General features: G+C 59.9%; 1 protein-coding gene across 3 annotated transcripts; it reads left to right on the top strand.

Moving 5' to 3' along the window:
• Window positions 1–2840: 2840 nt before the first annotated feature.
• On the top strand, window positions 2841–13145 carry PFN1 (profilin 1). Of its 3 annotated transcripts, XM_034073502.1 has the most exons (4): window positions 2842–3049; window positions 7544–7684; window positions 9439–9493; window positions 12876–13145. In XM_034073502.1, the coding sequence occupies exons 1-4, from the start codon at window positions 2918–2920 to the stop codon at window positions 12971–12973; spliced, it is 426 nt and encodes a 141-aa protein (XP_033929393.1). In that variant the 5' UTR covers window positions 2842–2917; the 3' UTR covers window positions 12974–13145. The 3 variants fall into 3 exon arrangements, with proteins under 3 accessions (XP_033929394.1, XP_033929393.1, XP_033929392.1); XM_034073503.1 differs by lacking the exons at window positions 9439–9493; window positions 12876–13145 and adding an exon at window positions 8077–8171 and having other exon boundaries at window positions 2841–3049; XM_034073501.1 differs by lacking the exon at window positions 9439–9493 and having other exon boundaries at window positions 7544–7739.
• The last annotated feature ends 3947 nt before the right edge of the window (window positions 13146–17092 follow it).

Here is a 17092-nt window from a genome sequence, read left to right as displayed (position 1 = left end):
GGCACATAGGGGGATCCTATGGGGCACATAGGGGATGTACCATGTGGGGCAGGGGGGGTTCTATGGGGCACATATAAGGTTCCTATGGGGCACATAGGGGATGTACCATGTGGGGCAGGGGGGTTCCTATGGGGCACATAGGGGGTTCCTATGGGGCACATATAGGGATGTACCATGTGGGGCAGGGGGGTTCCTATGGGGCACATAGGGGATGTACCATGTGGGGCAGGGGGTTCCTATGGGGCCCATAGGGGGTTCTATGGGGCACATAGGGGAATGTACCATGTGGGGCAGGGGGGTTCCTATGGGGCACATAGGGGGTTCCTATAGGGCACATAAGGGGATGTACCATGTGGGGCAGGGGGTTCCTATGGGGCACATGAGGGGTTTCTATGGGGCACATGGGATGTACCATGTGGGGCAGGGGGTTCCTATGGGGCACATAGGGGGTTCCTATGGGGCACATACCGGATGTACCATGTGGGGCAGGGGGTTCCTATGGGGCACATACCGGATGTACCATGTGGGGCAGGGGGTTCCTATGGGGCACATATAAGGTTCCTATGGGGCACATATGGGGTTCTATGAGGCACATAGGGGGTTCCTATGGGGCACATAGGGGGATGTACCATGTGGGACATGGGGGTTCCTAAGGGGCACATAGGGGGTTCCTATAGGGCACATACGGGATGTACCATGTGGGGCAGGGGGTTCCTATGGGGCACATGGGATGTACCATGTGGGACAGGGGGGTTCCTATGGGGCACATATAAGGTTCCTATGGGGCACATGGGGGATGTACCATGTGGGGGAGGGGGGGTCCTATAGGGCACATAGGGGGTTCCTATGGGGCACATATGGGGTTCTATGGGGCACATAGGGGGATGTACCATGTGGGGCAGGGGGTTCCTATGGGGCACATGGGATGTACCATGTGGGGCAGGGGGTTTCCTATGGGGCACAAAGGGGGTTCTATGGGGCACATAGGGGGTTCCTATGGGGCACATATGGGATGTACCATGTGGGGCAGGGGGGGTTCAGCTCTATGGGGCACATGGGGGGGGTCTCCCCCATTGTGCCCTATGGGGGGGGATCGATCCCATAGAGCCCTATGGGGAGAGCTCAGCCCCATAGGGCCCCATGGAGGGGGAGGGGCTGCGGCTCTGACCACTTCCCCCCATAGGAAAAGGGATGGGGGAGGGGCAGGAAGTGAAACCGCCGCCCCTCCCCCACCGCGAGACACAGACCCACATCCTGCCCCATAGACCTGCCCCATAGACCTGCCCCATAGACCCACATCCAGCCCCATAGACCAGCCCCATAGACCCACATCCAGCCCCATAGACCCACATCCTGCCCCATAGACCTGCCCCATAGACCCACATTCAGCCCCATAGACCTGCCCCATAGACCAGCCCCATAGACCCACATTCAGCCCCATAGACCCACATCCAGCCCCATAGACCTGCCCCATAGACCTGCCCCATAGACCCACATTGAGCCCCATAGACCTGCCCCATAGACCCACATCCAGCCCCATAGACCTGCCCCATAGACCAGCCCCATAGACCCACATTCAGCCCCATAGACCCACATCCAGCCCCATAGACCCACATTGAGCCCCATAGACCCACATCCTGCCCCATAGACCTGCCCCATAGACCCACATCCTGCCCCATAGACCTGCCCCATAGACCCACATCCAGCCCCATAGACCCACATCCAGCCCCATAGACCAGCCCCATAGACCCATATGCAGCCCCATAGACCAGCCCCATAGACCCATATCCAGCCCCATAGACCAGCCCCATAGACCAGCCCCATTGACCCAAATCCAGCCCCATAGACCTGCCCCATAGACCCACATCCAGCCCCATAGACCAGCCCCATAGACCCACATCCAGCCCCATAGACCAGCCCCATAGACCCACATCCAGCCCCATAGACCAGCCCCATAGACCCGCCCCATAGACCCACATCCAGCCCCATAGACCAGCCCCATAGCCCTGCCCCATAGACCTGCCCCATAGACCCACATCCAGCCCCATAGACCCACATTCAGCCCCATAGACCTGCCCCATAGACCAGCCCCATAGACCCACATTCAGCCCCATAGACCCACATCCAGCCCCATAGACCCACATTCAGCCCCATAGATCCGCCCCATAGACCCACATCCATCCCCATAGACCTGCCCCATAGACCCACATTCAGCCCCATAGACCTGCCCCATAGACCCACATCCAGCCCCATAGACCCACATCCAGCCCCATAGACCCACATTCAGCCCCATAGACCTGCCCTATAAACCCACATTCAGCCCCATAGACCCACATTCAGCCCCATAGACCTGCCCCATAGACCCACATCCAGCCCCATAGACCCACATTCAGCCCCATAGACCCACATTCAGCCCCATAGACCCGCCCCATAGACCCACATCCAGCCCCATAGACCTGCCCCATAGACCCACATCCTGCCCCATAGACCTGCCCCATAGACCCACATTCAGCCCCATATCCCCCCCCACAATAGGTTCATTCAGGGTGTGGTAGCTGCGGTCACATGACCTGAGCTCTCGCGATAACACCGCCGCGCTCCCCCCCTCCCTTTCCCTATTGGCCCCTCCCCTTCCCCAAGCCCCGCCCCCTTTAAGCCCCTCCCATTGACTCCGCCCCCATTGGCCCCGCCCCCTCTTGGCCCCGCCCCCCATTGGCCCCGCCCCCTCCAGGCCCCGCCCCCTCTCTCCCCTATGAAAGCCGCCGCGCGCTCCCCTCTCTCCCCGCTCCTCCACCCCTCCCCCCGCGCATGCGCACCGCTCCCCCCCATTAGCCCCTCCCACCTCCTTAAGCCACGCCCCCTCCTCCCTCAAGCCCCGCCCCTTACGTACGTACGTACCGGTCACGCCGCCGCCGCCATGAGCGGGTGGGCCCCGTACGTGGACACGTTGCTGGCGGACGGCACGTGCCAGGACGCAGCTATCGTCGGTTATCGCGATACTCCCGCGGTCTGGGCCGCGGCCCCCGGCAAGACCTTCGCCAACATCACGGTAACGGGGCCGGTATCGCGATACTTGGGGGGGGGGGGGGGGAATGGGACCTCCCCCATTGACCCCCATTAACCCCCTAAATGGAACCTTCCTCCCCCCCATTAACCCCCTAAATGGAACCTTCCCTCCCCCCCATAACCCCCCTAAATGGAACCTTCCCTCCCCCCCATAACCCCCCTAAATGGAACCTTCCCCCCCCCATTAACCCCCTAAATGGAACCTTCCCCCCCCCCCATTAACCCCCTAAATGGAACCTTCCCCTCCCCCCATTAACCCCCTAAATGGAACCTCCCTCCCCCCCATTAACACCCTCAATGGAACCTTCCCCCCCCCATTAACCCCCTAAATGGAACCTTCCCCCCCCCCCCCCCATTAACCCCCTAAATGGAACCTTCCCCTCCCCCCCATTAACACCCTAAATGGAACCTTCCCCCCCCCCCATTAACCCCCTAAATGGAACCTTCCCCCCCATTAACCCCCTAAATGGAACCTTCCCCCCCCATATAGTACCTCAGGCTCCGCCCCCTTCCCCCCGTTGGCCCCGCCCCTTTCCGGTTGGCTCCGCCCCCTCCCCCTTGGCCCCGCCCCCTTCCCCATTGGCCCCGCCCACCTTGGAGGGGGAGGGACATAAAAGGCAGAAGAACGCGGGAGATGCCAACGTGGAGGGGACACGCCCATGAGGAAGTGGGGGGGGGAGGGGACTAAAGAGCCTCCCTGGCCCTATAGGGTTGTATGGGGACCCTATGGACACCCCTATATGGGGTGATGGTATCGTCCGGGGGTCCATAGGGTCCTAAAGAGCCCCCTCCCCATAGGGTTATAGGGGATGGGAAGGGAGGACCCCTATGGACACCCCTCTATGGGGTGATGGTATCGGCCAGGGGTCTATAGGGTCTTAAAGAGCCCCCTTCCCCATAGGGTTATAGGGGATGGGAAGGGAGGACCCCTATGGACACCCCTCTATGGGGTGATGGTATCATCCAGGGGTCTATAGGGTCCTATACACCCCCCCCGGACCTATAGGGTTGTATGGGGGGACCCCTATGGACATCCCTATGTGGGTTAATGGTATCGTCCAGGGGTCCATAGGGTCCTAAAGCAGTTCCCCATAGGGTTATAGGGGATGGGAAGGGGGGGACCCCTATGGACACCCCTCTATGGGGTAATGGGATGAGCCAGGAGTCCGCATGGTCCTAAAGAGCCCCCCGGCCCTATAGGGTTATAGGGGGGACCCCTATGGACACCCCTCTATAGGGTGATGGTATCGTCCAGGGGGTCCATAGGGTCCTATACACCCCCCCGGACCTATAGGGTTGTATGGTGGGACCCCTATGGACACCCCTCTATGGGGTAATGGTATCATCCAGGGGTCCATAGGATCCTAAAGAGCCCCCCTCCCCATAGGGTTGTAGGGGGATGGGAAAGGGGGACCCCTATGGACACCCCTCTATGCGGTAATGGGATGAGCCAGGAGTCTGCATGGTCCTAAAGACCCCACCCGACCGTATAGGGTTATAGGGGGCCCCTATGGACACCCCTGTGTGGGGGAATGGTATAACCCAGGGGTCCGCATGGTCCTGAAGCAGTTCCCCATAGGGTTATAGGGGATGGGAAGGGAGGACCCCTATGGACACCCCTCTATGGGGTAATGGAATGAGCCAGGAGTCCACATGGTCCTAAAGACCCCCCCGGCCCTATAGGGTTATAGGGAAGACCCCTATGGACAACCCTATATATGGTAATGGGATGAGCCAGGGGTCCGCATGGTCCTAAAGAGCCCCCCCTCCCATAGGGTTATAGGGGATGGGAAGGGAGGACCCCTATGGACACCCCTCTATGGGGGAATGGGATGAGCCAGGGGTCCATAGGGTCCTAAAGACCCCCCCGACCACATAGGGTTGTAGGGAGGGACCCCTATGTACACCCCTCTATAGGGTAATGGTATCGTCCAGGGGTCCGCATGGTCCTAAAGACCCCCCCCCTCCGGCCCTATAGGGTTATAAGGAGGACCCCTATGGACACCCCTATATAGGGTAATGGGATGAGCCAGGGGTCCATAGGGTCCTGAAGCAGTCCCCCTCCCATAGGGTTATAGGGGATGGGAAGGGAGGACCCCTATGGACACCCCTCTGTGGGGTAATGGTATCGTCCAGGGGTCCATAGGGTCCTATACACCCCCCCCGGCCCTATAGGGTTATATGGGGACCCCTATGGACACCCCTATATGGGGTAATGGTATCATCCAGGGGTCCGCATGGTCCTAAAGACCCCCCCGACCACATATGGTTATAGGGAGGACCCCTATGGACACCCCTCTATAGGGCAATGGGATGAGCCAGGAGTCCACATGGTCCTAAAGACCTCCCCCGACCCCATAGGGTTATAGGGCATGGGAAAGGGGGGGACCCCTATGGACACCCCTCTATGGGGTAATGGTATAACCCAGTGGTCCGCATGGTCCTGAAGCAGTTCCCCATAGGGTTGTAGGGGACCCCTATGGACACCCCTCTATGGGGTAATGGGATAACCCAGGAGTCCATAGGGTCCTGAAGCACTCCCCCAGTAATGGGTTTATGGGCGGTTATGGGGGCTGGGAGTGGGGGGACCCCTATGGACACCCCTCTATAGGGTAATGGTATCATCCAGGGCTCCATAGGGTCCTAAAGCCCCCCCCCATTAAATAGTCCTATACCTGCCCTGCCTTGGACATGGGGGGGTCCCAAACCCCCTTCCCATGCAGTATATAGGGGACACTATAGACCCCCCTATATCCCTCAATGGTATGACCCACACTTCCCATGGGGTGTGGGGGGAGACCCCATTGCCCCCCCCCCCCCCCCCATTGCCTATTGGTATGGTCCATGTGTCCACAGGGTCCTAAAGCCCCCCCTGTAACGGCTATAGGATGGGGTATCCCCTATCCCCCCCCCCCATGTTACCCTATGGGACCCCCCCATTGGTGGGGGGGGGGAGGGGGGGGAGGAGACCCCATGGAAAGGGTGAAAATGAGGCGAAAAAGGAGGATTTTGGTGCAAAAGGAAGTAAAAATGTGCGGAATGTGCCACTTCCCTGTGGGGGAGGGGAGGCCAATGGGGCTTCCTGTGGGGGAGGGGAAGCTCAACCCCCCCCTCCCCCTCCCCCTCCCCCCCCCCATTTCCGGGTCCCCGGATGGTTTAACCCCCCCCCGGATGTGGGGGAGGGGGAGGAAGTGGGGGGGGGGAGGGGAAGGTTCCATATAGGGGGTTAATGGGGGAGGGGAAGGTTCCATTTAGGGGGTTAATGGGGGGGGAGGGGGAGGTTCCATTTAGGGGGTTAATGGGGGGGGAGGGGGAGGTTCCATTTAGGGGGTTAATGGGGGAGGGGAAGGTTCCATTTAGGGGGTTAATGGGGGGGGGAAGGTTCCATTTAGGGGGTTAATGGGGGAGGGGGAGGTTCCATTTAGGGGGTTAATGGGGGGGGAAGGTTCCATTTAGGGGGTTAATGGGGGGGGGGGAAGGTTCCATTTAGGGGGTTAATGGGGGGGAAGGTTCCATTTAGGAGGTTAATGGGGGGGGGGAGGTTCCATTTAGGGGGTTAATGGGGGGGGGGGAAGGTTCCATTTAGGAGGTTAATGGGGGGGGGGAGGTTCCATTTAGAGGGTTAATGGGGGGGAGGGGGAGGTTCCATTTAGGGGGTTAATGGGGGGGGGGAAGGTTCCATTTAGGGGGTTAATGGGGGGGAAGGTTCCATTTAGGGGGTTAATGGGGGGGAAGGTTCCATTTAGGGGGTTAATGGGGGGGAAGGTTCCATTGAGGGGGTTAATGGGGGGTGTCCATGGGGGGGTTATGGGGTGATCCATGGGAGGGTTATGGGGTGATCCATGGGGAGGGGTTATGGGATGATGTGGGGCCCATGGGGGGTGGTTATGGGGTGATCCAATGGGGGCCCATGGAGTGACCCAAGTGTCCATGGGGGGGGGGGGGGGGGGGGGTTCAGGTTCATGTACCCTGGCCCCCCCCATAGCTCACTGTGGGGGCTCTGGGATGACCCATTGCTGTCCATGGGGGGGGGTCAGGTTCATGTACCCCCCATAGGTTACTATGGGGTTCTCTGGGCTGACCCATTGCTGTCCATGGGGGGGGGTCTAGGTTCATGTTCCCAGTCTCCCCCATAGGTTACTATTGGGGGGTTCTGGGCTGATCCATTGCTGTCCATGGGGGAGCTATCTAGGTGTATATACCCAGTCCCCCCCATAGGTTACTATGGGGTTCTCTGGACTGACCCATTCCTGTCTATGGGGGGGTCAGGTTCATGTACCCAGTCTCTCCCATAGGTTACTATGGGTGGTTCAGGACTCCATTGTTGTCTATGGGGGCTCTGGACTGATCCATTGCTGTCCATGGGGGTGGGTCAGGTTGATGTCCCCCCCATAGCTCTCTATGGGTGGTTCAGGACTCCATTGTTGTCTATGGGGGCTCTGGACTGATCCATTGCTCTCTATGGGGGTGTCCATAGGCAGCCGAGGTGCAGGCGCTGGTGAGCCCCGAGCGAGGCCCCCTGCTGGTGTCAGGCCTCACCCTGGGGGGGTTGCGCTGTTCCGTCATCCGGGACTCGCTGCTGGTGGAGGGGGAGCACAGCATGGACCTGCGCAGCAAGGGGGGGGCTCCTGGAACAGCCACCGTCAACATCACTGCCGCCATCACCAACAAGAGTGAGTCATATAGAGACATATAGAGACCTATAGAGCCCTATGGGAGCCCTGTCACCCTATAGCACCCCATAGTACCCTATAGGAGACCCGTTACCCCATAGAGCCCTATGGGACCATCCTCACCCCATAGAGACCTATAGTGCCCTATAGGAGCCCCATTACCCCATAGAGACCTATAGTGCCCTATAGGAGCCCCGTCACCCCATAGCACCCTATGGGAGCCCCATTGCCCCATAGCACCCCATAGAGCCCTATAGGAGCCCCCTGACCCCATAGCACCCCATAGTACCCTATAGGAGCCCCGTCACCCCATAGAGCCCTATAGGAGCACAGCAAGGGGGGGGCTCCTGGAACAGCCACCGTCAACATCACTGCTGCCATCACCAACAAGAGTGAGTCATATAGAGACATATAGAACCCTATGGGAGCCCCCTGACCCCATAGCACCCTATAGGAGCCCTGTCACCCCATAGAGACCTATGGGAGCCACATTACCCCATAGCACCCCATAGTACCCTATAGAAGCCCCATTACCCCATAGCACCCCATAGTACCCTATAGGAGCCCCCTCACCCCTCAGCATCCCATAGTGCCCTATAGGAGCCCCATTACCCCATAGTGCCCTATAGGAGCCACATTACCCCATAGCACCCCATAGTACCCTATAGGAGCCCCCTCACCCCTTAGCACCCCATAGTGCCCTATAGGAGCCACATTACACCATAGCACCCCTATGGGAGCCCCATCACCCCATAGAGCCCTATGGGAGCACAGCAAGGGGGGGGCTCCTGGAACAGCCACCGTCAACATCACTGCTGCCATCACCAACAAGAGTGAGTCATGTATAGTATCCTATGGGAGACCTATAGAGACCTATAGAACCCTATGGGAGCCCCTTCACCCCATAGAGATCTATGGGAGCATCCTCATCCTATAGAGACCTATGGGAGCCACATTACCCCATAAAGTCTTATGGGAGCCCTGTCACCCTATGGGAGCCCAATCACCCCATAGAGCCCTTATGGGAGCCACATTACACCATAGAGCCCCTATAGGAGCCCTGTCACCCTATAGTATCCTATGGGAGCCCCTGACCTGATAGAGCCCTATGGGAGCCACATTACCCCATAGAGCCCTATGGCAGCCCCATCACCCCATAGCAACCCTATAGGAGCCCCGTCACCCCATAGAGCCCCTATGGGAGCCCCCGCACTCTATGGGAGCCTAATCACCTCATAGAGCCCTATAGGAGCCCTATTACATCATAGAGCCCCTATAGGAGCCACATTGCCCCATAGTGCCCTATAGGAGCCCCATTACCACATAGCACCCTATGGGAGCCCCCTCACACCATAGCGCCCCATAGTACCCTATGGGAGCCACATTACCCCATAGAGACCTATGGGACCATCCTCACCCCATAGTACCCTATAGGAGCCCCGTCACCCCATAGCACCCGATGGGAGCCCCCTAACCCCATAGCACCCCATAGTGCCCTATAGGAGCCCCATTACCCCATAGCACCCCATAGTGCCCTATAGGAGCCCCATTACCCCTTAGCACCCCATAGTGCCCTATAGGAGCCACATTACCCCATAGCACCCCATAGTACCCTATAGGAGCCCCCTCACCCCTTAGCACCCCATAGTGCCCTATAGGAGCCACATTAACCCATAGAGCCCTATGGGAGCACAGCAAGGGGGGGGCTCCTGGAACAGCCACCGTCAACATCACTGCCGCCATCACCAACAAGAGTGAGTCATATAGAGACATATAGAGACCTATAGCATCCTATGGGAGCCCTATTACACCATAGTGCCCTATAGGAGCCCCATTACCCCATAGAGACCTATAGTACTCTATAGGAGCCCCATTACCCCATAGAGACCTATAGTACTCTATAGGAGCCCCATTACCCCATAGAGACCTATAGTGCCCTATAGGAGCCCCATTACCCCATAGAGACCTATAGTGCCCTATAGGAGCCCCATTACCCCATAGAGACCTATAGTGCCCTATAGGAGCCCCATTACCCCATAGAGACCTATAGTGCCCTATAGGAGCCCCATTACCCCATAGAGACCTATAGTGCCCTATGGGAGCCCTATTACCCCATAGAGACCTATAGTGCCCTATAGGAGCCCCATTACCCCATAGAGACCTATGGGAGCCCCATTGCCCCATAGCACCCCATAGAGCCCTATGGGAGCCCCCTGACCCCATAGAGACCTATGGGAGCATCCTCACCCCATAGAGATCTATGGGAGCCACATTACCCCATAGTGCCCTATAGGAGCCACATTACCCCATAGAACCCTATGGGAGCCCCCTGACCCCATAGCACCCCATAGTGCCCTATAGGAGCCCCCTTACCACATAGCGCCCCATAGTGCCCTATAGGAGCCCCATTACACCATAGCACCCTATAGGATCTTGCTGTTCCCGGGTTGTGTCCCTATGTGACCCCCCCTTCACCTCATGTCACCCTGTGCATCCCTATAGGACCCTATGGGATCCCTATTGTGACCCTATGGGACCCCTATAGGACCCTATGGGATCCCTATTGTGACCCTATGAGACCCCTATTGTGACCCTATGGGACCCCTATTGTGACCCTATAGGACCCCTATTGTGACCCTATGAGACCCCTATTGTGACCCTATGGGACCCCTATAGTGACCCTATGGGACCCTATTGTGACCCTATGGGACCCCCTCCTGTCCCCCCTCCCCCCCTTATGTGCCCCTATGGAACCTCCCATCCCCCCCCTTTGCCCCCTATGGACTGCCCCATAGCCCCCAATGCAACCCCATAGCCCCCAATGTAACCCCATAGCCCCAATGTAACCCCATAGCCCCCAATGTAACCCCATAGCCCCATAGCCCCCAATGCAACCCCATAGCCCCCAATGTAACCCCATAGCCCCCAATGCAACCCCATAGCCCCCAATGTAACCCCATAGCCCCATAGCCCCCAATGTAACCCCATAGCCCCCAATGCAACCCCATAGCCCCCAATGCAACCCCATAGCCCCCAATGCAACCCCATAGCCCCCAATGTAACCCCATAGCCCCCAATGTAACCCCATAGCCCCATAGCCCCCAATGCAACCCCATAGCCCCATAGCCCCCAATGCAACCCCATAGCCCCCAATGTAGCCCCATAGCCCCCAATGTAGCCCCATAGCCCCCAATGTAACCCCATAGCCCCCAATGTAACCCCATAGCCCCCAATGTAACCCCATAGCCCCCAATGTAACCCCATAGCCCCCAATGTAACCCCATAGCCCCAATGTAACCCCATAGCCCCCAATGCAGCCCCATAGCCTCTCTATCCCCTCCTGACCCCCAAGTGCCCCATAACCTCCACCCCCCCCTATATCCTCTATACTTGGGGGTCTCTCAACCCTATGGGGGGGGGGATATGTGGGGCTGGCTATGGGGGGGGGATATGTGGGGCTGGCTATGGGGGGGGGGGGAATATGTGGGGCTGGCTATAGGGGATGGCATATATGGGGCTGTCTATGGGGTGGGATATATGGGGCCGGCTATGGGGGGGATGGGATATATGGGGCCGTCTATGGGGGAGGGATATGTGGGGCTGTCTATGGGGGGGGGGATATATGGGGCCGTCTATAGGGTGGGATATATGGGGCCGTCTATGGGGGGGATATGTGGGGCTGTCTATGGGGGGGGGGGATATATGGGGCTGTCTATGGGGGGATGGGATATGTGGGGCCGGCTATGGGGCAGCCCCACTGATCCCCCCCCATATCCTCTACACTTGGGGGTCTCTCACCCCTATGGGGGGGGGGAGGATATGTGGGGCCGTCTATGGGGGGGATGGGATATGTGGGGCTGGCTATGGGGGGATGGGATATATGGGGCCATCTATGGGGTGGGATATATGGGTCCGTCTATGGGGGGGGGATATATGGGGCCGGCTATGGGGGGGGGATATGTGGGGCTGGCTATGGGGGGTGGGATATATGGGGCTGGCTATAGGGGATGGGATATATGGGTCCGTCTATGGGGGGGGGATATATGGGGCTGGCTATAGGGGATGGGATATATGGGGCCGTCTATGGGGGGGGGATATATGGGGCTGGCTATGGGGTGGGATATATGGGGCTGGCTATGGGGATGGGATATATGGGGCTGGCTATGGGGGGATGGGATATGTGGGGCCGTCTATGGGGGGGGGATATGTGGGGCCGTCTATGGGGTGGGATATGTGGGGGGGTGGATATATGGGTCAGTCTATGGGGGGGGGGGATATGTGGGGCTGGCTATGGGGGATGGGATATGTGGGGCTGGCTATGGGGGGATGGGATATGTGGGGCTGTCTATGGGGGGATGGGATATATGGGGCCGGCTATGGGGATGGAATATGTGGGGCCGTCTATAGGGGGTGGATATGTGGGGCCGTCTATAGGGGGGGATATGTGGGGCCGTCTATGGGGGGGATATATGGGGCTGTCTATGGGGGAGGGGATATATGGGGCTGTCTATGGGGGGATGGGGTATGTGGGGCTGTCTATGGGGGGATGGGATATGTGGGTCTGTCTATGGGGAGGGGATATATGGGGCTGTCTATGGGGGGATGGGATATGTGGGGCTGGCTATGGGGGGGGGGGATATATGGGGCCATCTATAGGGAGGGGATATATGGGGCCGGCTATAGGGGGGATATATGGGGCTGGCTATGGGGATGGGATATATGGGGCCGTCTATGGGGGGGATATGTGGGGCTGGCTATGGGGGGGGGATATGTGGGTCCGTCTATGGGGTGGGATATATGGGGCCATCTATGGGGGATGGGGTATATGGGGCCGGCTATGGGGGGTGGATATATGGGGCCGTCTATGGGGCAGCCCCACTGATTCCCCCCCCCCCCTCCCCTAATTCCCTATATACTGTGGGGTCTCTCAGCCCTATGTAGGGGGGGGTTATATGGGGCTGGCTATGGGGTGGATATGTGGGGGGTGGGATATATGGGGCAGTCTATGGGGGGGGGGGATATGTGGGGCTGGCTATAGGGGATGGGATATATGGGTCCGTCTATGGGGCCGTCTATAGGGGGGGTATATATGGGTCAGTCTATGGGGCAGCCCCACTGACCCCTCCCCCCCCCCAGCCATAGTCTTGGCCATGGGCAAGGAGGGTGTCCATGGAGGCTGCGTCAACAAGAAGTGCTATGACCTGGCCAATCACCTGCGGCGCTCCCAGTACTGACCTCTGACCCCCACGTGACCCCTCTGCCCCACAAGTGACCCCTCTGCCCCACAAGTGACCCCTCCCCCCCCCGGGACCACCAGGACCTATGGGACCGAATCCAGCCCCATTGCTTTGTATTACACACACCCAACCCCCCCCCGCTGCGGGCAGCAATAAAGCCTCGTGGGGAGATGGTGTGGGGCTGATGTGGGGCTGATGTGGGGCAGGGCTATGGGGCAGGGTGTGGGGTGGGATGTGTGGGGCAGGGCTGGGGGGTAGGATGTGTGTGTGGGGCTGGATGTGGGGCTGGGCTATGGGGTGGGATGTGTGGGGCTGGATGTGTGGGGCTGGATGTGGGGCAGGATGTGGGGCAGGGATGTGGGGTGGGATGTGTGGGGCTGGATGTGTGGGGCTGATGTGTGGGGTGGGATGTGTGGGGCTGATGTGTGGGGTGGGATGTGTGGGGCTGATGTGGGGCTGATGTGGGGCAGGGCTGGGGGGTGGGGAGCTGATGTGGGGCTGATGTGGGGCAGGGCTATGGGGTGGGATGTGTGGGGCAGGATGTGGGGCTGGATGTGTGGGGCTGATGTGGGGCTGATGTGGGGCTGGATGTGGGGTGGGATGTGTGGGGCTGGATGTGGGGCACAATGTGTGGGGCAGGGCTGTGGGGGGGCTGCTATGGGGCAGTATGTGTGGGGTAGGATGTGTGGGGCAGGATGTGTGGGGTGGGATGTGTGGGGCTGGATGTGGGGCAGGGCTATGGGGCTGGATGTGTGGGGTAGGATGTGTGGGGTGGGATGTGTGGGGCTGGATGTGTGGGGCAGGGCTGTGGGGTGGGGGGCTGATGTGGGGTGGGATGTGGGGCTGGATGTGTGGGGCTGGATGTGTGGGGCAGGATGTGTGGGGCTGGATGTGTGGGGCTGGATGTGTGGGGCTGGATGTGTGGGGTGGGATGTGGGGCTGGGCTATGGGGTGGGATGTGTGGGGCAGGGCTATGGGGTGGGGAGCTGATGTGGGGCAGGATGTGTGGGGTAGGATGTGTGGGGCTGGATGTGGGGCAGGATGTGTGGGGCTGGATGTGTGGGGCTGGATGTGGGGTGGGATGTGTGGGGCTGGATGTGTGGGGCAGGGCTGGGGGGTGGGATGTGTGGGGCTGGATGTGTGGGGCAGGATGTGTGGGGCTGGATGTGGGGCAGGGCTATGGGGTGGGGAGCTGCTATGGGGCAGGATGTGTGGGGCTGGGCTATGGGGTGGGATGTGTGGGGCTGGATGTGTGGGGCAGGATGTGTGGGGCAGGGCTGGGGGGGGGAGCTGCTGTGGGGCAGGATGTGTGGGGCTGGATGTGGGGCAGGGCTATGGGGTGGGGAGCTGCTATGGGGCAGGATGTGTGGGGTGGGGAGCTGCTATGGGGCAGGATGTGTGGGGCTGGGCTATGGGGTGGGATGTGTGGGGCTGGATGTGTGGGGCAGGATGTGTGGGGCAGGGCTGGGGGGGGGGGCTGCTGTGGGGCAGGATGTGTGGGGCTGGATGTGGGGCAGGGCTATGGGGTGGGGAGCCGCTGTGGGGTAGGATGTGTGGGGCTGGATGTGGGGCAGGGCTATGGGGCGGGATGTGTGGGGCAAGATGTGTGGGGCGGGATGTGTGGGGCAAGATGTGTGGGGTGGGATGTGTGGGGCAGGGCTGGGGGGTAGGAGGTGTGGGGCTGGATGTGTGGGGCTGGATGTGTGGGGCTGATGTGGGGCAGGGCTATGGGGTGGGATGTGTGGGGCTGGATGTGTGGGGCAGGGTGTGTGGGGTGGGATGTGTGGGGCTGGATGTGGGGCAGGGCTATGGGGTGGGATGTGTGGGGCAGGGCTGGGGGGTAGGAGGTGTGGGGCAGGGCTATGGGGTGGGATGTGTGGGGTGGGATGTGTGGGGCAGGATGTGTGGGGTGGGATGTGTGGGGTGGGATGTGTGGGGTGGGATGTGTGGGGCAGGGCTTGCGGGGTGGGGAGCGGCTGTGGGGCAGGATGTGTGGGGTGGGGAGTTGATGTGGGGCTGGATGTGTGGGGCAGGGCTGTGGGGTAGGAGGTGTGGGGCACAATGTGTGGGGCAGGGCTGTGGGTTAGATGTATGGGGCAGGGCTATGGGGTGAGGAGCGGCCGGGTCCAAGGTGCTTCACCACACCCGGGGGGTGCAAAGTCCGCTATGGGGCAGGGCTGCAGCCTCCCAACCCCCCCCAGCTGCATGAGGCCCTTGTTGGGGGGGGGATGGACACTTATGGGGCTGCCCCACTGCGCTATGGGGCAGGAAGTGTGGGGGGGGGATGGACACTTATGGGGCTGCCCCACTGCGCTATGGGGCAGGAAGTGGGATGGACACTTATGGGGCTGCCCCACAGCGCTATGGGGCAGGAAGTGGGGGGGGGGATGGACACTTATGGGGCTGCCCCACTGCGCTATGGGGCAGGAAGTGGGATGGACACTTATGGGGCTGCCCCACTGCGCTATGGGGCAGGAAGTGTGTGTGTGTGGGGGGATGGACACTTATGGGGCTGCCCCACTGCGCTATGGGGCAGGAAGTGGGATGGACACTTATGGGGCTGCCCCACTGCGCTATGGGGCAGGAAGTGGGGGGGGATGGACACTTATGGGGCTGCCCCACTGCGCTATGGGGCAGGAAGTGGGGGGGGATGTGGGGCAGGCCCCATAGCTCAGGCCGGTTATGGGGCGGAAGCGGCTCCGGCTCCGCTGAGGCCTTATAAGGGCAATGAGAAGGACGAGACGTTTCCTTCCCCCCCCCTCTGCTATGGGGCGGATGTGGGGGAGGGGCTGGAACGGGGGTGTGGGGCTGACATGGGGGTGCTATGGGGCTGGGGGGGGGGAGCTGTGGGGGTGGCACTTATGGGGCTGGAGCTTATGGGGCTGGGGGGGGGGGGGAGCTGTGGGGCTGCTATGGGGCTGGCTGCACTTATGGGGCTGGCTCTTATGGGGCTGGGACTTATGGGGCTGGCTGCACTTATGGGGCTGACACTTATGGGGCTGGCACTTATGGGGCTGACACTTACGGGGCTAACACTTATGGGGCTGACACTTATGGGGCTGGCACTTATGGGGCTAACACTTATGGGGCTGACACTTATGGGGCTGGCACTTATGGGGCTGACACTTACGGGGCTGACACTTATGGGGCTGACACTTATGGGGCTAGACACACTTATGGGGCTGGCACTTATGGGGCTAGCCACAGTTATGGGGCTGGCACTTATGGGGCTGACACACTTATGGGGCTGGCCGCACTTATGGGGCTGACACTTATGGAGCTGACACTTATGGGGCTGACACTTATGGGGCTGGCACTTATGGGGCTGGCACTTATGGGGCTGACACTTATGGGGCTGGCACTTATGGGGCTGTCACTTATGGGGCTAACACTTATGGAGCTGGCACTTATGGGGCTGGCGCTTATGGGGCTAGACACACTTACGGGGCTGACACTTATGGGGCTAGACACATACGGGGCTAGACACACTTATGGGGCTGACACTTATGGAGCTGGCACTTATGGGGCTAACACTTATGGGGCTAACACTTATGGGGCTGACACTTATGGGGCTAACACTTATGGGGCTGGCACTTATGGGGCTGGCACTTATGGGGCTGGCGCTTATGGGGCTGGCACTTATGGAGCTGGCACTTATGGGGCTGACACTTATGGGGCTGGCTGCACTTATGGGGCTGGCGCTTATGGGGCTGACACTTATGGGGCTGACACTTATGGGGCTGGCACTTATGGGGCTAACACTTATGGGGCTGGCACTTATGGGGCTAGACACACTTATGGGGCTGGCTGCACTTATGGGGCTAACACTTATGGGGCTCACACTTATGGGGCTGACACTTATGGAGCTGACACTTATGGGCTGGCACTTATGGGGCTGACACTTATGGGGCTAGACACACTTATGGGGCTAGACACACTTATGGGGCTGGCACTTATGGGGCTAGACACACTTATGGGGCTGGCGCTTATGGGGCTGACACTTATGGGGCTGACACTTATGGGGCTGGTGCTTATGGGGCTGGCACTTATGGGGCTGACACTTATGGGGCTGGCACTTATGGGGCTAACACATACGGGGCTAACACTTATGGGGCT

The sequence above is a fragment of the Melopsittacus undulatus genome (genome assembly GCF_012275295.1).
Source record: "Melopsittacus undulatus isolate bMelUnd1 chromosome 25 unlocalized genomic scaffold, bMelUnd1.mat.Z SUPER_25_unloc_1, whole genome shotgun sequence".
In the NCBI taxonomy this organism is placed as follows: domain Eukaryota; kingdom Metazoa; phylum Chordata; class Aves; order Psittaciformes; family Psittaculidae; genus Melopsittacus; species Melopsittacus undulatus.
Note: the sequence above shows the minus strand (reverse complement) of the source record. Positions and strands in the feature narration are given on the sequence as shown.